The sequence below is a fragment of the Trachurus japonicus genome, chromosome 8 (genome assembly GCF_045865225.1).
Source record: "Trachurus japonicus isolate A0001 chromosome 8, Traja_1.0".
In the NCBI taxonomy this organism is placed as follows: Eukaryota; Metazoa; Chordata; class Actinopteri; order Carangiformes; family Carangidae; genus Trachurus; species Trachurus japonicus.
The window spans coordinates 1667236-1688864 of NC_140914.1; the positions used below are offsets into that span (position 1 = coordinate 1667236).

Below are 21629 nucleotides of genomic sequence, written 5' to 3' on the forward strand. Positions count from 1 at the left end.
CAGTGTGTGTATGACAGAGTGTGTGTGTCTTACGGTGCACGTTCTCCTGGTCTCCCTTCAGGCCCTGGATGATGCCGGTGTAGGCCTCCAGACATCCCTCCCTCAGCTCGTTCAGGTAGTCCACCATGTCGTAGTCCGTCTGAAACACACACAGGTCGGTCGGTGTGTGGCCACTAGAGCAGGGCTTAAGACTAACTTTTTTCACTAGGAGCACAGTGGCCCCTAACTTAAAAGTATGGGAGCGCAAGCAGGAAATCTAGGGGCGCACATCAAAATCGACTTGCAAAGTAAATTTTCACATTTCCTCTAATTTTCACTGTATTACTGATAAATACTTTGATACATGCAGAAACTATAATGTTTTAAATTCACATTTTATTGTGAAACAGTTTAATAAAAAATATAAAGTTAATGTTTAGGCACACCACTTGTGGTAAACTCATCCTAGAACCCCCTCCCTTGGGGGATAAGGTGCCTGTGTAGGCCCCTTGTAATTTGGCCTCTTTTGGCGCATTTCCACTAGCTCGGCTCGGTACGGCTCGGCGCGCTATTTGCGTGTTTCCACTAGCACGTAGTACCTGCAACCAGGTACTTTTGGTATCACCTCAGCCCTGGTTCCAAGCGAGCCGAAGCGTTACTAAAACGTGACGTCAGCCGACTGCCTTCCACTGATTGGCCGATGAGTGTCGTCACTGGAAGCGACGACCGACAACGGAAATGTCCCTGCTGAAGCCTGAAGCCTGTTATTACCAGAGAATTTCTAATATTGAGACTGGCTCTGTTATTACGTGACTTTATTAAGTTTTAATATTTTTTCATGCGAGAAAGTAACTGTTTAGATCCCCATGTGCGGTTAGTTTATCCAAACGACGGCTGTTTAGAAGTTTGCCCCGATGTTTTTGGGAGAAGTGAAGCTCCAGGTCCGAGCAGCGACCGCGACATCACAGAGGCAGCAGCCCGGCTCCTGACGTGCTCCGCCGGCCAGCCTACCACCGTCACCCCAAGGAGAACAGACCGCTAATTAACTTACCCGATGGCTTTTAGAGGTTTACCACCGGCTGGTTAAACTCTTAAATGTTGGTCTCATTGATGAAATCTAACAATTGTGGCTGTAGCAGCAGTGTGTTTGTGGTTAGAAAGAAGAGCATCACTGCCTTGGGGTCTGAACGCACAGAAAACACCACATTTACATCAATAAATAAATGTTTTACAATGAACCAGGCCGATCTCAGAGCTGGTAGACTCTCCGGTAAGGCATATTGAACGGTTAAATGCCGTTAACGGGACGAGAGCAGTCAAAACGGCGGTTTAAAGCTAGCTACAGTGAGGGTAGGTTCACTTCCTGTTTACAAAGTAAAAGCACCAGTTCTATCGTAATGGCTTTCCTTATGATAAAAGGCAACAGGTGTTTTATTTTGTGAAAATAACCGGAAGTGCGTTGCTCACTACGGCTAGCTTTAGTAACGCCGACTTCGTTGAAACAAAATTGTAAACAGCTGGTATTTAGTCAGGTTTTCAACACGTTGGGGATCTAAACGACTACTTTCTCGCCTGAAAATGTTTCAAATGTTGCTAAAGTTATATATTTACAGAGTTTAGAGCGTTGCTCGGCGCCGTGTAAATGACGTCACGGCGGCACTAGTGATACTCAGTTGTAATGGAAACACAACCAAACCGAGCCGAGCCGTATCGAGCCGAGCCGAGCCGAGCCGTATCGAGCCGAGCCGAGCCGTATCGAGCCGAGCCGTATCGAGCCGAGCCGAGCCGTATCGAGCCGAGCCGAGCCGTATCGAGCCGAGCCGAGCCGAGCCGTATCGAGCCGAGCCGAGCCGTATCGAGCCGAGCCGTATCGAGCCGAGCCGTGCTAGTGGAAATGCGCCATTAGTCTGTTGACCCTGACTGAGCCACATGTGCACGGAGTCCTTCGCATCAAACTCGCATATTGGTTTTGAGTTCATTTTGACAAGACACGGCTCCAGATGTTTGTTTTTTCCTGCACCAATTGACCAATGAAATTTTGGTCGACCAGTGTGGTCGACTATTTGGGGGCAGCCCTAGAAAAGCAGTGATTTATGTTTTCTTTTTCAGGTTTGAAAATGCCATATCCAATACCCTGTACCGTTCAATTTAATTTAATGACATTTGTGTCAAAGATACAGGAGAGTGATAATACACACATAGCAGCCGATAAAATCTGTTGTTCAATATCTCATGACTGATGAAAAATTTGCCGTGTTGTGTGCAGTAGAATTTTGATGCATCGTAGAATCGAATCGACCCTCAGCAGGGAGCACAGCTGTGTGTGTGTTGTAGTGTGTTGTATTGTACTGTGTTGTGTAGTACTGTGTTGTACTGTGTTGTGTAGCAGTGTGTTGTATTGTGTAGTACTGTGTGTTGTGTTGTGTAGCAGTGTGTGTAGTATTGTGTAGCAGTGTGTAGTACTGTGTTGTGTAGCAGTGTGTGTACCTTGTCGACCTGGGCCTGAGACGCCTGCTGCAGCGTGTCCAGGACGATGTCCAGGTATTTCTTGAACTCTCCTCCGATGGCCAGAGCGATGTCGCCGAACGCCGACAGGATCTGAGGCTTCACCGACCGGTGCACGTTCTCGTTCTGCACACGCACACACAGACACACAGAGACACACACAGACAGACACACACACACACACACAGACAGACACACACACACACAGACACACACACAGACACAGAGTTCATTAAGCAGCAACACACACAGGAACAGGCTCAGAATAAGACAAACAGGAAGTGGAGGCTTCAGATAAACATGGCTGCTTTCACACTCACTAACACACTCTTTATCTCACACACACACACAGACACACACTCTGTCTCACACACACACACACACTCTCTCTGTGTGTGTGTCCCTCACCCCCAGGTTCTCCAGCAGCAGCTGCATGATCTCGTCACAGTAAGGCAGGATGTTGGACATCAGAGCTCTGCACAGGTCACACACCAGACCCACGGCCGCCAGACACACCTGTGACATCATCAACACCGTCATCATCACCATCATCGTCACCACAACCAACATCATCCTCCTCATCCTCCGGTCCTCATTCATCCTCCTGGTGCAGGTTCTGGTCTAACAGCAGCTGCTCCAGGTGTCATGTGATGTATATCATAGCGGAATGATATATGTGACCCGTTCCATCAAAATGAGTCGGAAGTCGCAACGTTCTATTTTTAGATAATCAGCTGATAACATGGAAAACCCATAGAAAATCAAAAAAAATGTTTTACCCTAATTTCAAAGCAATGACATTCAAAAACAATCTCCCAAAGTTTCACAGTCCAGATAATTGAGAAAAGGCACGAACATGATGATTAAAGTCGACCTGCAACTTAAACCCTCTGAAGATGAGTGTTGCATCGGTGCAAAACATGAAATATCTTCTGAACCGTTCATGATAGAGACGAGCTGTAAACTGCATCTGAATCGCGGGATTCTCCGCTTTCCGACGGTCATTGAATGGTGCCTCTATGACGAGAAGGGACGGGTACAGAAACAGATGCTAAACCAAGTAGCATCGATGCTAAACCGAACGTAGCATCGATGCTAAACCGAACGTACACGCTTGCACATGTTTTACAAAATGTCAACAAAACATGACAACTTCTGAACCGTTTATGATAGAGACGAGCTGTAAAAAGCATCTGAATTGTGAGATTCTCTGCTTTCCGAGGGTCATTGAATGTTGCATCTATGACAACAAGGGGCCGTATAGGGAGCGTGTAATCACGTGGTACAGGAACAGATGCCAGAGTCACTGGCAAAAACTTTAACTGCAGTTTTCTCAGGTTTTAGAACAGAATAAGAGAGTAGGAGATCGTAATTCAAATGGCCACATCTAGAAAACCATCAAATGTAGGACTTTGACTAGGTCATTTTAAAGCTTATTTTCTAATCTTTCCATTGATACCAAAATCTCAACTTTGAAATTTGGGTCACTGTGACTCATTTTGATGGATCGGGTCACATATGCGATCATAGCGGAAGTGATGGCAAACAAACACTGCATATCTCCAACATCAGGCAGGTTTCCATGATGCCAAGTCGCCTACTCATTTTAATGTAATAAAAAAAAATCGTTCACGGACTTCATGATTGATTACCATGGCAACGAATGAAACTTCGATTTCTTTTTGGGTCAGCCCTAATGACAACCCCTCACCCGCTGAGGAGGAACTATGAAGACCGGCCTGAACCGAGGCGAGTGGAGCTGTAACTGTAGAGGAGAAGGAGCGGAGTCATAGCAACTCGTAGATTATCGTTGTGCTTCGGCCCCGATGCTGAAGCAGCGGCCGCAGTAGTTTAGTTTAAAAAGGCATGTAGCAGAAACTCTGACCTCCTGCTGACAGGTAGACCAGAACCAGAACCAGAACCAGAACCAGGACCAGAACCAGAACCAGAACCAGAACCAGGACCAGAACCAGGACCAGAACCAGAACCAGAACCAGAACCAGGACCAGAACCAGAACCAGAACCAGAACCAGAACCAGAACCAGAACCAGAACCAGAACCAAGTCCTACCTGGTACTCAGCGTAGTTCTTCAGGCCGATGGCCAGGAACGGCTTGAAGGCTTCCATGTACTTCTGGAAGTCGCTGCCCAGCACTGCAACACAACAACAGTCACCATGACAACAGCACCACCATGTGGAGGGAGGAGAGAGGAAGGAAGGAGGAAGAGAAAGAGAGAAAGAGAAAGAAAGAACGGGCGGAAGAAATAAAGAAAGAGGGGGGAAGAGAAAGAAAGGGAGGGAGAGAGAGAAAGAAAGAAAGAGGGGGGAAGAGAAAGAAAGGGAGGGAGAGAGAGAAAGAAAGAAAGAGGGGGGAAGAGAAAGAAAGGGAGGGAGAGAGAGAAAGAAAGAAAGAGGGGGGAAGAGAAAGAAAGGGAGGGAGAGAGAGAAAGAAAGAAAGAGGGGGGAAGAGAAAGAAAGGGAGGGAGAGAGAGAAAGAAAGAAAGAGGGGGGAAGAGAAAGAAAGGGAGGGAGAGAGAGAGAAAGAAAGAAAGAGGGGGGAAGAGAAAGAAAGGGAGGGAGAGAGAAAGAAAGAAAGAAAGAGGGGGGAAGAGAAAGAAAGGGAGGGAGAGAGAGAGAAAGAAAGAAAGAGGGGGAAGAGAAAGAAAGGGAGAGAGAAAGAAAGAAAGAAAGAAAGAAAGAGGGGGAAGAGAAAGAAAGAAAGGGAGAGAGATAGAGGGGGAGAGAGGGAGGAAGAGAAAGAAAGAAAGAGATAGAGGGGGAGAGGGAGGAAGTGAAATAGAAAAAGAAAGAAAGGAAGAGAAAGAAAGAAAGGGAGAGAGATAGAGGGGGAGAGAGGGAGGAAGAGAAAGAAAGAAAGGGAGAGATAGAGGGGGGAGAGAGGGAGGAAGTGAAAGAAAGAAAGAAAGAAAGAGGGGGAAGAGAAAGAAAGAAAGGGAGAGAGATAGAGGGGGAGAGAGGGAGGAAGTGAAAGAAAGAAAGAAAGAAAGAAAGAAAGAGGGGGTGAGGGAGGAAGTGAAATAGAGAAAGAAAGGGAGGACATGAGTGTATATATAGTGTCTCTACCTTCCACCAGCGTGGACACGGCCATCAGAGTGTGTTTAGTGTATATATTATAGTATATATAGTGTATATATAGTGTGTGTACCTTCCACCAGCGTGGACACGGCCATCAGAGCGTCCTCCTGAACGCCTCCCGACCCGGCCGTGCTCTGGAACATGCGCAGCAGCGAAGCCATGACAACGTCAGAGATCTGCAGCGCGTCCTGGTGCTGCACCTTCCGCAGCACGTTCTGAAACACACAACACAACACACCGGCAGCATTCAGCATTCATTACACAACACACCGGCAGCATTCAGCATTCATTACACAACACACCGGCAGCATTCAGCATTCATTACACAACACACCGGCAGCATTCAGCATTCAGCATTCTTTATTAGTCACATTTTTTCTTTCTTTAACCTTTATTTAGATCTGGAAAGCCATTGAGGGTAAACCCTCATTTCCAATGACGTCGAGAGCACATCAAATCAAAACAACAATCACATAACAATTGCAGTAATCATAAAGATACATCAAACAGCAACACGATCACGCATTATCAACAGTTTTTAGGATTATTTTTGAAGCAGTTGCATTCAAAAGCGTGCATATTTATGTCTATGATGTTTTTAAACTGGCCCGCGGTAACAAACACATGCCTGGTTACAGTACGCACTCGAGTAAAAAACTATGCTAAAAAAACTGAGTAAATATATATGGTCTTCATATGGAGACAGGCTGATACGTCGGCACAGCAGAAGACGATAGAGTTTGTAGTTTATGTGACATCCAAGAGGTGGAGAATGAAATTCATTTAGTGTCCTACTGTCCTTTCACTAGCCATGTTTCCATCCAAAGTGATTCGAATTACTGGGAAATGCGCATTATAAGAAATTCGAATCGTGTGTGTTTCCATCTACGGACTTAAAATTGTTTAGTAAAGTAGATCAAAATAACAAATTTGTGTGGTTGGACGATGCTGAGAAGCTAAAACTTCTTTTTCATTTCAATATTTTTGCATTTTCTTTATTTCTTGAAAAGACTTGGGCAACGAGACAAAGAGCGATATATAGTTGAGTACTGAAAGTAATCTTAAAGTGTTTATTTATGTGTCACACCTGTGTGGCAGGTATCACCAACAGGAGGAACTGTCTAGGCTTTTTGTTTTTGTATTTGTTATTGTGTCTTGTAATCTCATATGGGATGGGCCACACTGGTTGTATGACACGAAAATAAAACATTCATTCATATATAAATAACAATTTTAAACTAGAGACAAAGTTAGAAAATAATTTCCTTAGTGCAGTAGTCTCAGTAATCTCAGTATAGAAGGCCTCACCTGCAGCGTGGCGCACAGCAGAGACTGCAGGTCGTTGAACTGGATTCGGTCCGAGGTGCTCTGGATGTGGGACTGGACACACACAAACACACACACACACAGGTTAGAGTCACACTAGATTCACACTAGAGCAAAGAGAGTAGTGACAGCATTGGTCCAATGGCAGCGCCTCCTGGTGGAGGAATATGGGTTTTGCAAAAGAAGTGACATCTCTGCATTGTTGGTGAATGAGCAGTGTGGTGTTTTCAATAATTTAAGGACATTTATAGATCACCCACGTTAATAGCATCATTGAGGATCCTTTACAGATAAACATTAACACATAAGTCAGTAAAAAAACACACAAAAAAAAACAGTTTTCTACATTAATGTTTCAATCTACATTTTGTAATAAACAAAAACAAATTACACTAAACGAGCGCTGCAGGCGGGTTGAGGAGTCACTCCTCCTCCGCTCCTCTGGTGCTGGCTGCAGCTGGCTGCACCTCACTTCTCCCTACGCGGAGCTAACTTCTAAACAGCCGTCATTTGGATAAACTAACCGCACATTGGGGATCTAAACCCTTACTTTCTCGCATGAAAAATTATTAAAACTTAATAAAGTGACGAAATAACAGCGCTACAGTGGAAAATAAAACAACCCGTAATGGCGGCGCGGCAGAAGTCGGGGTGGTGGAAGAGAGGTGTGTTTATGAAAGCAGTCGCCACGGTGACGTCACCGTAGGCGCAGAATCAAAATCTCGTAATGTTGTGGTGTGCAGCCTCATGAGCTGCTCTGGCTTAAACAAAGAGCCCAAACGAAAAAACTCAGCCACTTTCAAACCCCAGGTTTTCAGGCAAGTTTCCACTGAGGTCCAACACCAGTATACATGTTCTAACAAGGAAAAATGCGATTTCTGGGTGATGACTCCTTTAAACCCTTAAACCCTTACCACGGGAATCAATGGAGGTGTCCTTACTCTCTTTTACAGTGCTCTAGTTCACGCATACTGACTCAGGCCCCGCCCCCTTATCCCCACTAGCCCCGCCCCCACATCCCCACTAGCCCCGCCCCCCTCATCCACCTGGCCCCGCCCCCTCAGCCCTCACCTCCATCTGCAGGACCTGCTGCAGCCGCTCCATGATGACCAGCGTGGTCTTCTGCACCGCCGGGTAACAGTCCTTGGCGCTGTTCTTCACGATCTCCATCAGAGCCTCGTAGGCCGCCGAGCGCAGGTTGTTCTGGTGCCCGTCGGGCCTGGACCGGGACAGAACAGAACAGAACCACATCAGACCACATGAGCTGAGGCTTTGTAATTATTCTTTGCATAGTGTTGTTTTCAATAAATCTCAGTGTTTCCTCTACATTCATTTAGCAGTGGCGCACCGCCACAGCTAAATCCTAGCCGCCGCTGCTTCAAATTTCTTTCTTTCTTTTTTTAAAATTGTCGCTAATCCACCACCGCCACATGCCTCCACAGCAGAGTCCTGCACTGCACCTCGCGAGTAGCTACTAAGGTAAACTACAGATAACTATCTTGCTCAGTATCTACTCTTTGCACCCCCTCTGTACCTCGATGACAGACCACAGCCTGTTTTTCCACAGAATCATTGAACTCAGGTGACAGAATGACAACAGACTCAGGACAGATCAGTGGTCGCTGTTTTTTTTTTTTTTTAATTAGCGGGTTTGATTCTCGTGTCGGACGTCGCGCTCAGTGCTGGTGGAAAAGAAAAAAAAACTAAAAAGTGTGTGTCAGTCCGTCGGGCTTATGATGATGTTATTGTAGCGCATACAGTAAGTTTAACAGGACATATCCTCTACTGCGCTGTAACATAAACGTGCATAAACTCCCCCTCCTCTCCGCGGCCGTCCGCTGGTGCGAGTGGGAGGAGGGGTAACGGCGATGACGGCAGCGACACCGACAACGACGAGACGGCAGAACGATCCTGTGTAGGAGCTGTCTGTGCGGTTACTTAAAGGATCATAGGGCTGGATTTGTGAGAAAATACCAGAAAATACCCATGCGTTTTACGTTTTTTAAATAATAATGGGTGAGGAAGCGTTCAAAACCAAAAAGAACGAGCCCATCCGCGTATCTCTCCATTGCCCTGAACGGGGTCTGTGCTGCAAAATGCGCTGCAATTCAGGGGGTGAATTTCGCGCGCTGGCCAGCGGACCTGACGTCAGCGCGTCCACGACTGCCTTCGAATGGATCAATGGAACGGAGACATGAAGAGGGCAACCGCGGCAGAGCGACTGATACAGTAACAGAGTGGCGACACTCCCTGTTATATCAATCGCTCTACCGCGGTGGATCCAAATTACTGTTACTACCGGCAAACGACCCAGCACAACTGAAAGCCCTGTTAACCCCCCCCCCCCCCACTCTCTCTCCCCCTCCCTTCACACACGCTCACAGCAGCAGGCAGGTCACTAACTTACACACCCTCTCCCTCTTCACTACTGTCTTATTATTAGCCGTTAGCCGCAGCTAGCGGTTAAAAGCCGACGTTATAACTTTAATAACGTTATCAGGCAGGTGGACAAACGTCCTCTTTTGCCCGGACACGTCCACTTTTCACGTCCTGGCCGGCGTGTCCGCGACGCGTCCGTTTTTTTTTTTTATGAAATCATGAATATGTCCGGTGTTTATTGGTTTTCATGGGACCGCGGACCCTGACAGATGCGGTCCGACACCAGGACCCGGCGCGTTAATTCTCAGTACCGGCCTGTAGGAGTAGGAGCCCATACAGATCCATGAGGAGCTCAGAGGAACAGACAAGCAGCCTCCTGCTGCAGCACAGTGAAGGTGTGTGTGTGTGTGTGTGTGTGTGTGTGTGTGTGTGTGTGTGTGTGTGTGTGTGTCTGTCTGTCTGTCTGTCTGTCTGTGAGAGCTAGAACCTACAGTAACATACCTCCCCTCCGTCCCTAGATAGGAAAGAATGTAAAGAGTAAAGTAAACAGTGAAAAGTCTGTGCGCGCTCCCGTGCCGGTGGCTTCCCTGGTTGCTGTAGTTACGCGCAGCGGCCGTCGCGTCACTGGCCGTTCTCATTAATCCTGCCCTATGATCCTTTAACCAAAAGTCTCCTGAAGAAGGCCCAGGTTATCAAACTAAGAGAAATATGACCTGTGGTAGTTTGTTTGAATAGCAAAAATACATCATGACATGAAGTTGTCATGAAAAAAAAAAAGAGATGTTGATTCGGTGGAAACCCGGCTTTACAGGTGCGCGCGGCATATTTTTAGATATGTCTGTTTTGTTACATCTGACAGTCACTCAACTTTGGTTTGACTGATATCACCATAGATATCACCTTATGTAAATAAAAAATAAAGATTCTAGAATTTTTTAAAAACGGACTTATCTGCTTTTGCAAATGAACTCTTCATATATTTTCCTCTTTGTATTCTATTTATTTTTCCCTAACTTTTCCTCTGGAGCGGCCTGGCCTAATAATTTCCTTCGGGATTAATAAAGTTCTATCTATCTATCTATCTATCCATCCATCCATCCATCCATCCATCCATCCATCCATCCATCTATCTATCTATCTATCTATCTATCTATCTATCTATCTATCTATCTATCTATCTATCTATCTATCTATCTATCTATCTATCTATCTATCTATCTATCTATCTATCTATCTATCCATCCATCCATCCATCCATCCATCCATCCATCCATCCATCTATCTATCTATCTATCTATCCATCTATCCATCTATCCATCTATCTATCTATCTATCTATCCATCCATCTATCTATCTATCTATCCATCTATCTATCCATCCATCTAGACCGGGACAGAACCAGAACCACCAGAGAGCAGAGGATTCAGTAACTGACTGAGTCGCCTTCAGAATAAAATGAGTCTAAACTCTTCTCAGGTGTGTTTCCATGGAGACCGTTTCCTCTCTGAATGAGTCGTTCAGAGGTTTCAACCGTTTCATCTGACCTCGTTTGACCTGATCAGTAGTTTTGACTCTTTCATTCAAACATCTGAGGTGAAGAAACGTCGCTACACTAAAACTTTAACCACTTTTTCAAAAAATGTTTTACCAGTTTCTTCTAGAATTTTTAAACTTTCTTTTTAAAGAAATTTTTACCACTTTAAAAAAAAAATTCACCAGATTTTCTAGACTTTTCTTTTGAAAATTTTACCAGTTTCTTCTAGAATTTTTTTAAACCTTTGAGAAAATGTAACACTTTTCCTAGAAAATTTAACTTTTTTTTTTTTTAAATCTTACCACTTTTTTGTAGAATTTTCTTTAAAAACTTTTAATTTTTGAACATTTTCAGAACCACTGGTCTCACTCACCTGTCTGTGGTCTAATCTGTGTCAGTTTAGGGTCCTTGATGTAAAACATTTTCAGAACCACTGGTCTCACCCACCTGTCTGTGGTCTCCAGCAGCTTCTGGACGATGATCTCGAAGGAGGACGACAGGCAGTAGGTGCTCGGCTCCTCCTGGTCCTCGGCAGCGTCTGTGGCCTCGTAGGCGGCTTCAGCCAGAGAGGAGAAGGCCTGAACACACACACACACACACTGAGTTAATCTTTCATGTACAATCAGTAAATCTGCTGTTTAGTTTTTCTTCCCATGGTGACAGGTGAAGGGGACGACTCAGAGAACCTGGTATCCGTTACTACAGGACGATGAATGAAAAGGAAATGTGAATATTTGCTTTACAAGTAGATTTGTGTCAGTTTTCTGTTTGCGTTCCTAAAGCTTTGAGTTAAGGGTCGATGAGCTGCTAGTGAACAGAGTGAGTCTGTCTTAGTCTGTCTTAGTGCAGAGAAGAACAAGTAGCAGCATCCAGACTAAGAAAAAGGGAAACATTTACACACTTTGCAGTAACAACAGAAGTTCTTTACATGACAGTTTATTTTACTCTCTGTTCTGCGTTTTACTTAATTTGTCGAGTTTTTGTTTTTTGCCGTTAGTCAATATTGTGTCTTTTATCTCCATTATCTCTCAGGACAGCGGATGAGAAATAGCAGCATTGAACTCTGGTGTTTTTCTATCTGTTTTACCGCTGATGTTATTAATGTGTAATGTCCCTTTTTAAAACCTTTGGAAAGTCTGAGTGACAATAACTATTCATAACTATACGAAAACCTGGTTTAAAAACAGCTCATTTTGCTATCGAGGCACTATTGAGCCCACTGGGCAGGACAGTGTGGGCGTGGCAGATAACGCTCTGATTGACAGCTCCCTCGTCTTGATTGACACCTCTCTGGCCCCGCCCACTTCACACAATGTCATAGCAACACGTCAATGGCGACCATTAAAAAAAAGTCCTCACCGGAGGACGTGCATCGATTGATTGATGCTATTTAGCAGCTAACTAGACTACCAGCTTCGTTTTGGAGCGTCATAACCGTCTTTGGTCGTAGTCTCTAGGGGTGGGCAAAAATATCGATATGGCAATATATCGCGATACTTTATACCGCGATACGATATCGATATTTGATATTTAAATATCAATTTTTTTTTCCAAATAATAAATCATGTTTCAGACGTAAATCCAATTGAAATATGTTGTTGTAACTTGCACTTGTATAAAATGGCATGGATAATTTGAATTACACATTGTTTTGACTCAGTTTGTCCCATGAATTATCACTATCATCTGATGTACATACAACTCGGATTTTAAGAAGATGCATAATGCCCTTTACATTTCAGTGAACTATGTAGAATATCGTAGAATATCGCAATATATCGCAAAATTTGGATATCGCAATATTGTATCGTATCGTGAGGTCCTTGGCAATACCCACCCCTAGTAGTCTCACAGAAAAAAAAGCTTTTAACCGTCACTCAGGTCTGTGTGAGCGCCAGGAGGGGCTGACAGACACACACAGACACACACACAGACAAGGCAGGTCGCACTGGAAAGCTAATAAATGCTAAAAGCTAATCGCCAATTTACACACAACACAGCTTTTGTGGATTTGGGTTTCCAGAGGCTTTAAACTACTAATGTATGTGTCGTCATGCTGCTGTGCCGCCGCTCTCACCCAGCAGACGTTGGAGGCGACGCGCGGCTCGGCCCCCAGCCCTTCGATCAGGCAGCGGAGCAGCGGCGCCAGGTAGACCTCGTTGATGGCGGCCTCGGGCAGCAGCTCACAGATGCGGCCGACGGTCCAGGCGGTCGTGTCCCTCACCACCACGCTGGGGTCCTTCATCAGCTCGATCAGCGTGGGCATCGCCTGGGGGGACAGCGCCGTTACAACCACGAGACCACGGTGGCTAATTCTAATACCTTTTTAAAGGGATAGTTCAACATTTAGTCAAACTGGCCCATTGCCATAATCCCAATAGTCATCATAGCAGCAGTAGGTTCGTTACCTTTAATTGTCGGTGCAAGCTGTTTTTAGAACGGCGGAGCAGAGCCGTGAGCTGCTCAGAGCTACGCTACGGAGGCTCATTATGGGATTTCTTGGTTTCAAACTCATCATCAAACTCATCAAATACACAATCCAACAACTCCACAACGCTCTGGTGGACAAGTTGTGAGCTGCACATTCACCACGCTATGAGATAATAACACAACGTTACCACACAGAGTTGTTTTAGAGGGAAATTCATGCAAAACCGCTGATGCACGTTGCCTTCAGGGACAGTTTTTCATCAACAGTCTCTGCATTTACCTCTAAAAACAGCTTGCACCGACAATTAAAGGTAAGGTTATGACTATAGCGATTATGGCAATGGGCCAATTTGACTAAATGTTGAACTATCCCTTTTAGACTTTTTCAAGACCTTCTCAGTATTTTTCAACACCTCACCGCCACTTCAAGCTGTAACCATTTACATCAGTGACACTTTAAACTTAACAGTTTTAGTTTGTGATAAAGACTATAGACCACTATGATACAACAGAATTCAAAATAGTCTAGGATAATAAATCAAAGGCAAAGTTTATCAAAAAAAAAAAACCTTCTACAATGTTTTTTAGGACCCAAACTCTGGAAAAAGTCTGGAATTTGGAAAATTCAAATGTGTAGGAACCCTGTCAGACCCTAATTTCCAGACTTTTCTGTAAAAAATTCAAATTATTTGTGATATGAGTAAATAGTTGTGCATTATATAAAAAAAATTCATGCAATTAATCATTTGTTTTCATTATTCTGAATGTGTTTGTCATTATGTAACCAAATAATTTCCAGGAGAATAGTGCATACAAAATAATTAATCCAGATAACTTCTGATAAGACCAAACCAAGATAAGTTTTAAGATAAATATATTACAATAATTAAAATTTTCCATACTTTTCCAGACCTGGAAATGTATAAAATCAAATTCCATGCTTTTCCATACGTGCGTAAGGAACCCTGTAACAGCTAATTCAGAAAAAATACCTTCAAAATGTAAGAGTTTATAAAGTGGTGAATGGACTTCTTTAACACTGTTTAAGGGTCTTAATTCTCCCAACATTGATTAATTATCACCTGTTTCTAGTTTTCAAGGAAACCCCGGTCCCCCCCCCCCACCTGGATGACGAGCGGTTTGAGCTGGTTGAGCTCGGGCCCCTCCAGGATGGAGCCGAAGGCCATGACGGAGGCGTCGCGGTAGCGCCAGTCGGGGTGTTTGATGTGTTCCTTGATGAACGGCAGCACGTGAGGAACCACGTCGTCCTCGCAGCAGGTCGCCAGCAGCATCAGACACACGCCCGCCGCCTTGCAGGGGTTCCAGTCGTCGTCGTCGTCGTTCTCGTCCTAGAGGGAGGAGGGGAGGGAGGAGGGAGGGGGTGAGACATAAACACAACGGTGCTACGGCAACAAAGACAGTTTAGAAACCAAGACGCCCCATGAGGAGTCAGCTCCCTGTATGATGTCACGATGACTTGTTTTCACAATTAATCATGGTATTAATGAAATGAATTGGATTCAGAAAGTCTATTTTTGCCTATTTTTTCCTTTTTGACTCATGTCCGCCTGGATCTTATCATGAAAACACACTGCAGAATGGTCATACTATGTAGCCTCGTAAACCCGCCTCTCCCGGAACTGCATTTCATTTCATTCTGAGGGAGAGTCTGGCCTCATCCCCGCTCTAGGGTTGGGCATCGTTTAGATTTTAGCGATTCCGATTCCGATTCCGATTCTCTATATCGATTCCGGTTCTAAACGATTCTCGATTCCGATTCTTTGAGGTGCAGGTCAACAGGTCACAACTTATTTCACAGGATATTTTTTTATTTGACAAACTCTTCACACAGGCCATTTTTGCATGCATGCTTGGACTTCAAACATACATCTTACACAGCTTGTAAGACCTCCAAAAGGCCTCCAAAAATAGATTTTGCCAACTATGGTATTCAATTAAAAGGGAGGGTCCCTAACTGTAACTATAAAACTGAAACTTGGCAAGCAGTCTAACATACAAAGAGCTGCAGAACAGGTGAATGTATATGCAACAAAATAAAAACAAACACTGGAGCAGTCATGATGACAAATCAAAAACAGTTTTTGTTTAAGAAGATAATCATGTGTGCCTTCTCAGGCTGAGGAGGTCTGTACACTAGTGACGCGCGGTGCGGGTCAAGAAATGTTCACTTTATTTGCGGTGCGGGGCGCGGTGGGGCGGGTCATTAAAAACACTGATGATGAAGTCCAGAGTGTGTTATCAGGGGCGCGCTGATGTTGACGGGAAAAGCCGGCGGAGGTGTGAGGGAACCGGTGAGACGGCGGCTGGGAGCATCAGCAGAGCGGGGTTGGTTTCACTGAGAGGAGAGAGCAGAGCGGGGGGTCTGCTCTCTGCTCTCTCCCTCTCGCAGAGCGGGGAGAGAGAGAGGAGGCGGCGGCCGCGGCTGCTGCACTCGCTGCACTGTGACTCTCCCACTCCTCACGAGCTCCACACTGACAAGCTACCGGCAACACAGCGCCTCTGTCTGCCCTTTCAAAGTAAAAAGCCGCTGTATGACATTTAATAGCAGCGGGGAATCGGGGATGGTTGTGAAAATAGATGCGGTGGTGCGGGGCGGGTCAAATTACTTCAAACTAGTGTGAGCGGAGTAAAACAAACAAACTAGTGCGGACATTTAGGAACCGATAAAAAGGATCGAAATGCAAACGGCTTCTTAACGATTCCGGAACCGGACGTTAGGAACCGGTTCCTATTTGGAACCGTTTTTCGGTGCCCAACCCTACCCCGCTCTAAGCGTTTGGGGTGGGTGGGAGCTGGGTGGGAGTAGTAGCGTTGACAGACAACCCCATTCAGCCAATCAGCAAGTTGGTGTAGTGACGGGGCTTTGCACCAGTCGGTCCCTGATTGGCCAACGTGCTGTGTCAATCACAGCGGTGACGCTGATTGGCTCTAAGGCCTTCTGAGGGTTTCAGTCCAAACGCTTACAACGGGGATGAGGCCAGACTCTCCCTCAGAATGAAATGAAATGCAGTTCCGGGAGAGGCGGGTTTACGAGGCTACATACTATGTGCTATCTTCTTCAAATTTGAACCAGGTGTTCATTGATAATGTGCTTACAGACTCATAAAGATACACGAGCACTATAGAGGTATTTTAGGTGGATAAACTTGGTGGTTCTCAAACCCTTTTACATCAAGGACCCAAAACTAACACAAATTCGACCACGGGCCCCTCAATTTTCTGTTTGCGTTCCTAAAATTTTGAGTCAGGGCCACTGAGCTCCTCGTAAACCAAGTTAGTCTGGATGCCGCTACTTATTCTTCCCTGCACTAAAACAAAGGGATCCTATCATTAAAAACACACTGCAGAACGGTCGTTACTTTGTGCTATCTTCTTCAAATTTGAACCAGGTGTTCATTGATAATGTGCTTACAGACTCATACCTTCATTTACCTTTTAAGGATAAAGATAGACGAGCACTATGGAGGTATCTGGATGTTTTTTGGTGTGTCTTTTTGGACGAAGAAAAGTGAGCTCCGTTCTCAACCGTCATATGGACATGCAGTGCTGCACGGAGCCCCGCTGGAACTCAGAGAAGCCACGGAGGACTCTGAAACTTCTCCCAATTTAGCTGGTGCGGCTTATATTCAGGTGCGCTTAATAGTCTGGAATTTATGGTAGTCAAAGTGGTTCAGAAGCTACGCGTTTTTGCTTCAAAATAGGGTGAGAGTGGAAGAGGTTAAGTAGAAAGAGTTGCGTTTGTGTTGGTGTTTAAAAAAGAAAAGAAGAACGACTGTCATACATGTAGAGACGCTTTTAAGAAACATTTGTGAAATTGCTCTTATTTTGTTCCAGATCTATATGTATAAATCAGGGGTGGGCAATTATTTTTTCCAGAGGGCCACACTGACTCCGATAAATTGAGTGAAGGGCCACACGATTCGAAATCAAATTGAAACATCAAATATTTATTGCTGAATTATATATAATTATATATTAGCCTATATAACTACATATATTTGGTGGAAATGATTGCATTACAATAGGCTGACAGCCCACAATCCATGTAATCGCATTTTCAACTTTTATCCATCACAGATCACTGAAGAAACATGCTGTATTATGATATAAATATGGACTCAAGGCAGATTGTTTTATCAAAACTTAGTGACCATAAATGACTGCACCAATTAATAATGTTCACAGACACCTGAATATTATAATTAAGCACTCAGATCCTTTTCAGTTCTGATTCAGTGAGACTGTTCTATTTGTATGTAGATAACCTTTTATTTATGAAGAAACACAATACTCCTTTGCTGCTGCCTAACAGCACCAACATGAAGAAAAAGACTGATTTGATTACAAGCGTAGCCATTGGTGGATGGAGGCTTCAGACGCACGTGGCTACAATCAGTCATATGGTCGATCACGTCAGAAAACCCAGCGATCTCATAAAATGCTCTTTTAATCACAGTTTGCTAAACCTTAGTGTTGGGGAAATAATAATTAGGTGCCGCGATGTTGCTTTATAACCGTCAGCCGTTATGATTCGGCTGACGGAGGGTTGTGAAACACCGGCCCGGTCTAGGCTACCGCTGACAGGTCGCAGTGGTCAGAAACTCCGCTGTGGAGAAAAGCTGCAGCAGAGCGGCTCCTCTCTCTCCTCCGTCGGAGCTCCGGTGTCCGACAGAGAAAGAGACTGAGCAGCCGTCTGTCTTCTACCTGGAGGAGGTTACGTTGTTACTTTCTGTCTGTGATGTGCAGGCTCCTGTTCTAACAGGGCTGTCACTGTTTCAGACAGCTGATTAGTGCGCATCAACGTAATAAAAGCAATCGGGTCATAATACCAGTTCGGCTCGCACTTCGGCTCGCGGGCCGGATTGAGACGGCATGCGGGCCGGGTCTGGCCCGCGGGCCGTAAAATGCCCATGTATGGTATAAATAATATGTCACTTTCATCTTCCTACAAATGTTATAAATTCACAGACGAGGTGTGAGGTGGGGGGAGGGGCTACCTGTTTGGTGAGGGTCTGGGTGAGGATGGGGACCAGGTACTGCAGCGCTCCTTTGGCGTAGAACTTACTGGTGTGCTCCGGGGGCCGGCCCTGCTCCGAGGCCTGTCATTGGTCCACAGACAGGAAGAGAGAAGAGAGAGAGAGACAGCGCCGTCAGAAAGGGGGCGGGGCTTAACACAAACCAAGACTAAAACTAAAACAACCACAAACCAAGACTAAAACAACCAGACTACCGACCTCGGAGGCCTCGATGGCCAGGTCCATCTCCTCATCACACACGTTGGACCAGAACTCGATGCCCTGCAGTGCGACCTCGTCGATGTCGCTCTTCATCGCCTCGATGGTGATCTGGAGGGGAGGGGGGGGAATAATCAATAATCACTCCACTGGATGGATGGATGCGATGGTGGAGACGGCGTCCTGCGAGTCTAAGCTCTGTGGTAGGGGTGTTAACGATTCATCTACTACATCGATGAATGGATTTATATTCCTACGATCCAACTACATCGATCTGTGCTCGGCAAGTCTGCCTTCCTGGAGACAGATCGATCTAAAAGTCTTTAAAATGGTTTTAAAAAATCGATACTAGGAAATTGCACATTGGATTTAAGCACGGCAAACTTTATATGTTTTTTTTTTTTTTTTTTAGATACGTAGGCTACGTTAAACCAGCCATAGGCGGCCAAATGTCTGACCCTTATGGACTTTTTTTCCAGATATTTAATTAGATTTTATCATTTCATTCTTTATCTGATGTGTCTGAGGACGTCTACACCAAAAACTAAACCAACACATGTATCATTCATTTATAATTTATAAAAATAATTTATATGTTTCTCAAAAATTTAAAGGGATAGTATCATTTTTTTTAAAGTGTGGTAGTATGATCTACAAATAGCCCCTAAGTACTTTAGTTGCAGTAGAAGACTCTCTACACTCTTCCCGTTAGCAACGCCAGCCCATAATAGCCCTGCCCAGAGATTTACAACATACAGTGTTGTGAACAGACCCAAAGAAACGGCCTATTTTCACAGCCTAAAAGAGGTTTTACCTGAAAAAAATACACAGTTCCATTGTTCGCTATAATATAATTTTAAAACACAGTTTTTATTTGGACCTAACCAACTGCTGATCGGCGGGCGCTAACCCTGGGCGGAGGGATACGCGAGTTGGTTAGGTCCAAATAAAAACTGTGTTTTTCCTGCACTTTGAAGGGCTGGGCGGAGGAGGGGAACCGTAAGTTTTGCTTTTACCCACCACGTCTCTCCCTCGACGCAGAGGGGAAGGGGGAGGAGGGGGGGCAGTGATTCGTACCCGTGCAGGGAAGTTCCATAGTGCAGTTTCAGCCGACGCGACCCGGCTCAGGCTGCGGCGGCAGCACCATTCATCCTATTAACCATTTTTCTATCATTGCAGTGAGTCTGGAAACATTATTTGAAGGCCGAAAAACTCCGCAATGTTACTATTTGGAGATCATACAACCCCACTTTAAAAAAATGATACTATCCCATTAATAAAAAAATTTGACAGAAAAAACAGAAATCATCATTTCAGTGAGTGTTGATCTGAGGTTCAACAGGAGGTCAGGGGGTCAAAGCATCTTCAGCGTCTGAGTTTCCTGAGTTTCCTGAATGCATCACGCTGCAACAGGTGAAACCAGAGTTGTTGTGGTTCTTACCGCGAACAGAGCAGGACCCATGTACGTCTCCATGTACTGGTAATACAGGGACATGATCTTCACCAGGTTCTGCAGCGCCGCCACGCGCACCTGCAACACACACACACACACACACACACACACACACACACACACACACACGCAACACAGACACACACACACAGACACACACACACACACACAGAGAGAGACAGGTTGAGTCTGCAGCTCCACTGAGCTCCTCCTCCTCCTCCTCTTCCTCCGTCGGGTCGTTGATACTCACTCTGGTGTCTGGACACTGCGTCGCCTCACACACCACCTGCATGATGAAGTGTCTCTCCGTCTGAAACACAACCAGCACACACACACACATTACACACTCACACTACACACATCACACATTACACACTACCAAGGGTGTAACTTTGTGTTAAAGGAGAATTCCGGTCATTTTTGACCCCTAAATCGTTGTCCTGATGGTTTAGTCGCAAAAAACGCGACTAAAATTGCTGCAGGCTAACCGGAGTTACCATGGCTACCCGGCGCTAGGGATATTAGCCACAATGCTAACCCATGGGGGCAATTCTTTATAACCACAACAAACACTCAGAAAACAATCAAACATCTCTGGTACATGACTGGAATCCTTAGAGACACCACTGAACTCATATAGTGGAGAGTAGAAACAGTAGAAACTTTGTGTTTTTGCATGTAGCCGCTCACCTCAGATAGCCCAACTCTGAAACATCCCAGAAAGACATTACTATCCCATCACAGAGCGCCTGCTCTCCCCGCCACAGAAACTAACACTTTGTCCTTGTCCAAAAATATCTCAGACCGTTTAGTAATGTCTTTCCAGGACGTTTCAGTGATAAAATCCAATGGGGAAGATGTGAGCAGTCACATGATCAGCCAAAGATTGTTTATTTACATCTAGATGCTCTGTTGATGTATGATCAATACTATCAGGAAATCTCCTAATCTCATAAAAAAAAGGTAATCATTTGATAGTACTTATTTTTTAATATCGCAATATATTATCACGGAAAATCGCAGTAAATGAAAATATCGCAATGTCATTTTTTCCCCCAATATCGTGCAGCCCTAATCATAATTAGTTGAAAGAATATTTTTATCAGTAATTTTTTTTTAAATCAATTACAAGAAATTTCAGACGACCCCATGCGGTTGAAAAACACTGATTTACTCTGTAATGACTCAGCTCATTACAATTATCACTTTATCTTCCTGGTTGATGAAATGAAGTCAATAAAACTAAAACATAGCAGCAACATAGCTCATAGCAGCTGGTAGATGTTTCTGTTCACTGCAACTATAGCAGTGTTTTTCAACCATGTGGGGTCGTCTGAAATTCGAGTAATTGATAGACCAGAATCTTAAACAACTGTATTCTATATTAATTGTCCTTTCTCAAATACAAATCAAGTTCAAATAAAATGCAGATGCACACAGGAGGTTGAAGCCGTGTATGGCATTCATGCAATTGTGTCTCTTTGGCAGTTTCAATTGTTTTGTTTTTTTCTCACTACAGCTTTTTTTGGGGAAAACTCAATAAAAAACAATTTGAATGCCCAGGACTACGGCCTTTTTGGGACGATATTGTGAAAACCATACGACGGATACTGGGACAACACATTCCTCTACCATTTACAACTCCTTTTTTTAAGTGATTTCAAGATCCAAT

The 21629-nt window shown here is 44.7% G+C and overlaps 1 protein-coding gene across 1 annotated transcript in view; it reads right to left on the bottom strand.

The window, feature by feature from the left end:
- The window catches only part of kpnb1 (karyopherin (importin) beta 1), a 39651-nt gene that overhangs the window by 4861 nt on the left and 13161 nt on the right, over positions 1 to 21629 (bottom strand). Inside the window, exons 6-19 of the mRNA XM_085783286.1 lie at positions 20208 to 20267; positions 19946 to 20035; positions 18505 to 18615; positions 18268 to 18369; positions 14374 to 14598; positions 12897 to 13088; positions 11267 to 11397; positions 7978 to 8125; positions 6889 to 6960; positions 5651 to 5795; positions 4555 to 4637; positions 2893 to 3000; positions 2467 to 2610; positions 34 to 139 (exon numbers count right to left, since the gene is read on the bottom strand). Coding sequence (XP_085639412.1) covers positions 34 to 139; positions 2467 to 2610; positions 2893 to 3000; positions 4555 to 4637; positions 5651 to 5795; positions 6889 to 6960; positions 7978 to 8125; positions 11267 to 11397; positions 12897 to 13088; positions 14374 to 14598; positions 18268 to 18369; positions 18505 to 18615; positions 19946 to 20035; positions 20208 to 20267 — 1717 coding nt within the window. The remainder of the gene's footprint in view (positions 1 to 33; positions 140 to 2466; positions 2611 to 2892; positions 3001 to 4554; positions 4638 to 5650; positions 5796 to 6888; positions 6961 to 7977; positions 8126 to 11266; positions 11398 to 12896; positions 13089 to 14373; positions 14599 to 18267; positions 18370 to 18504; positions 18616 to 19945; positions 20036 to 20207; positions 20268 to 21629) is intronic.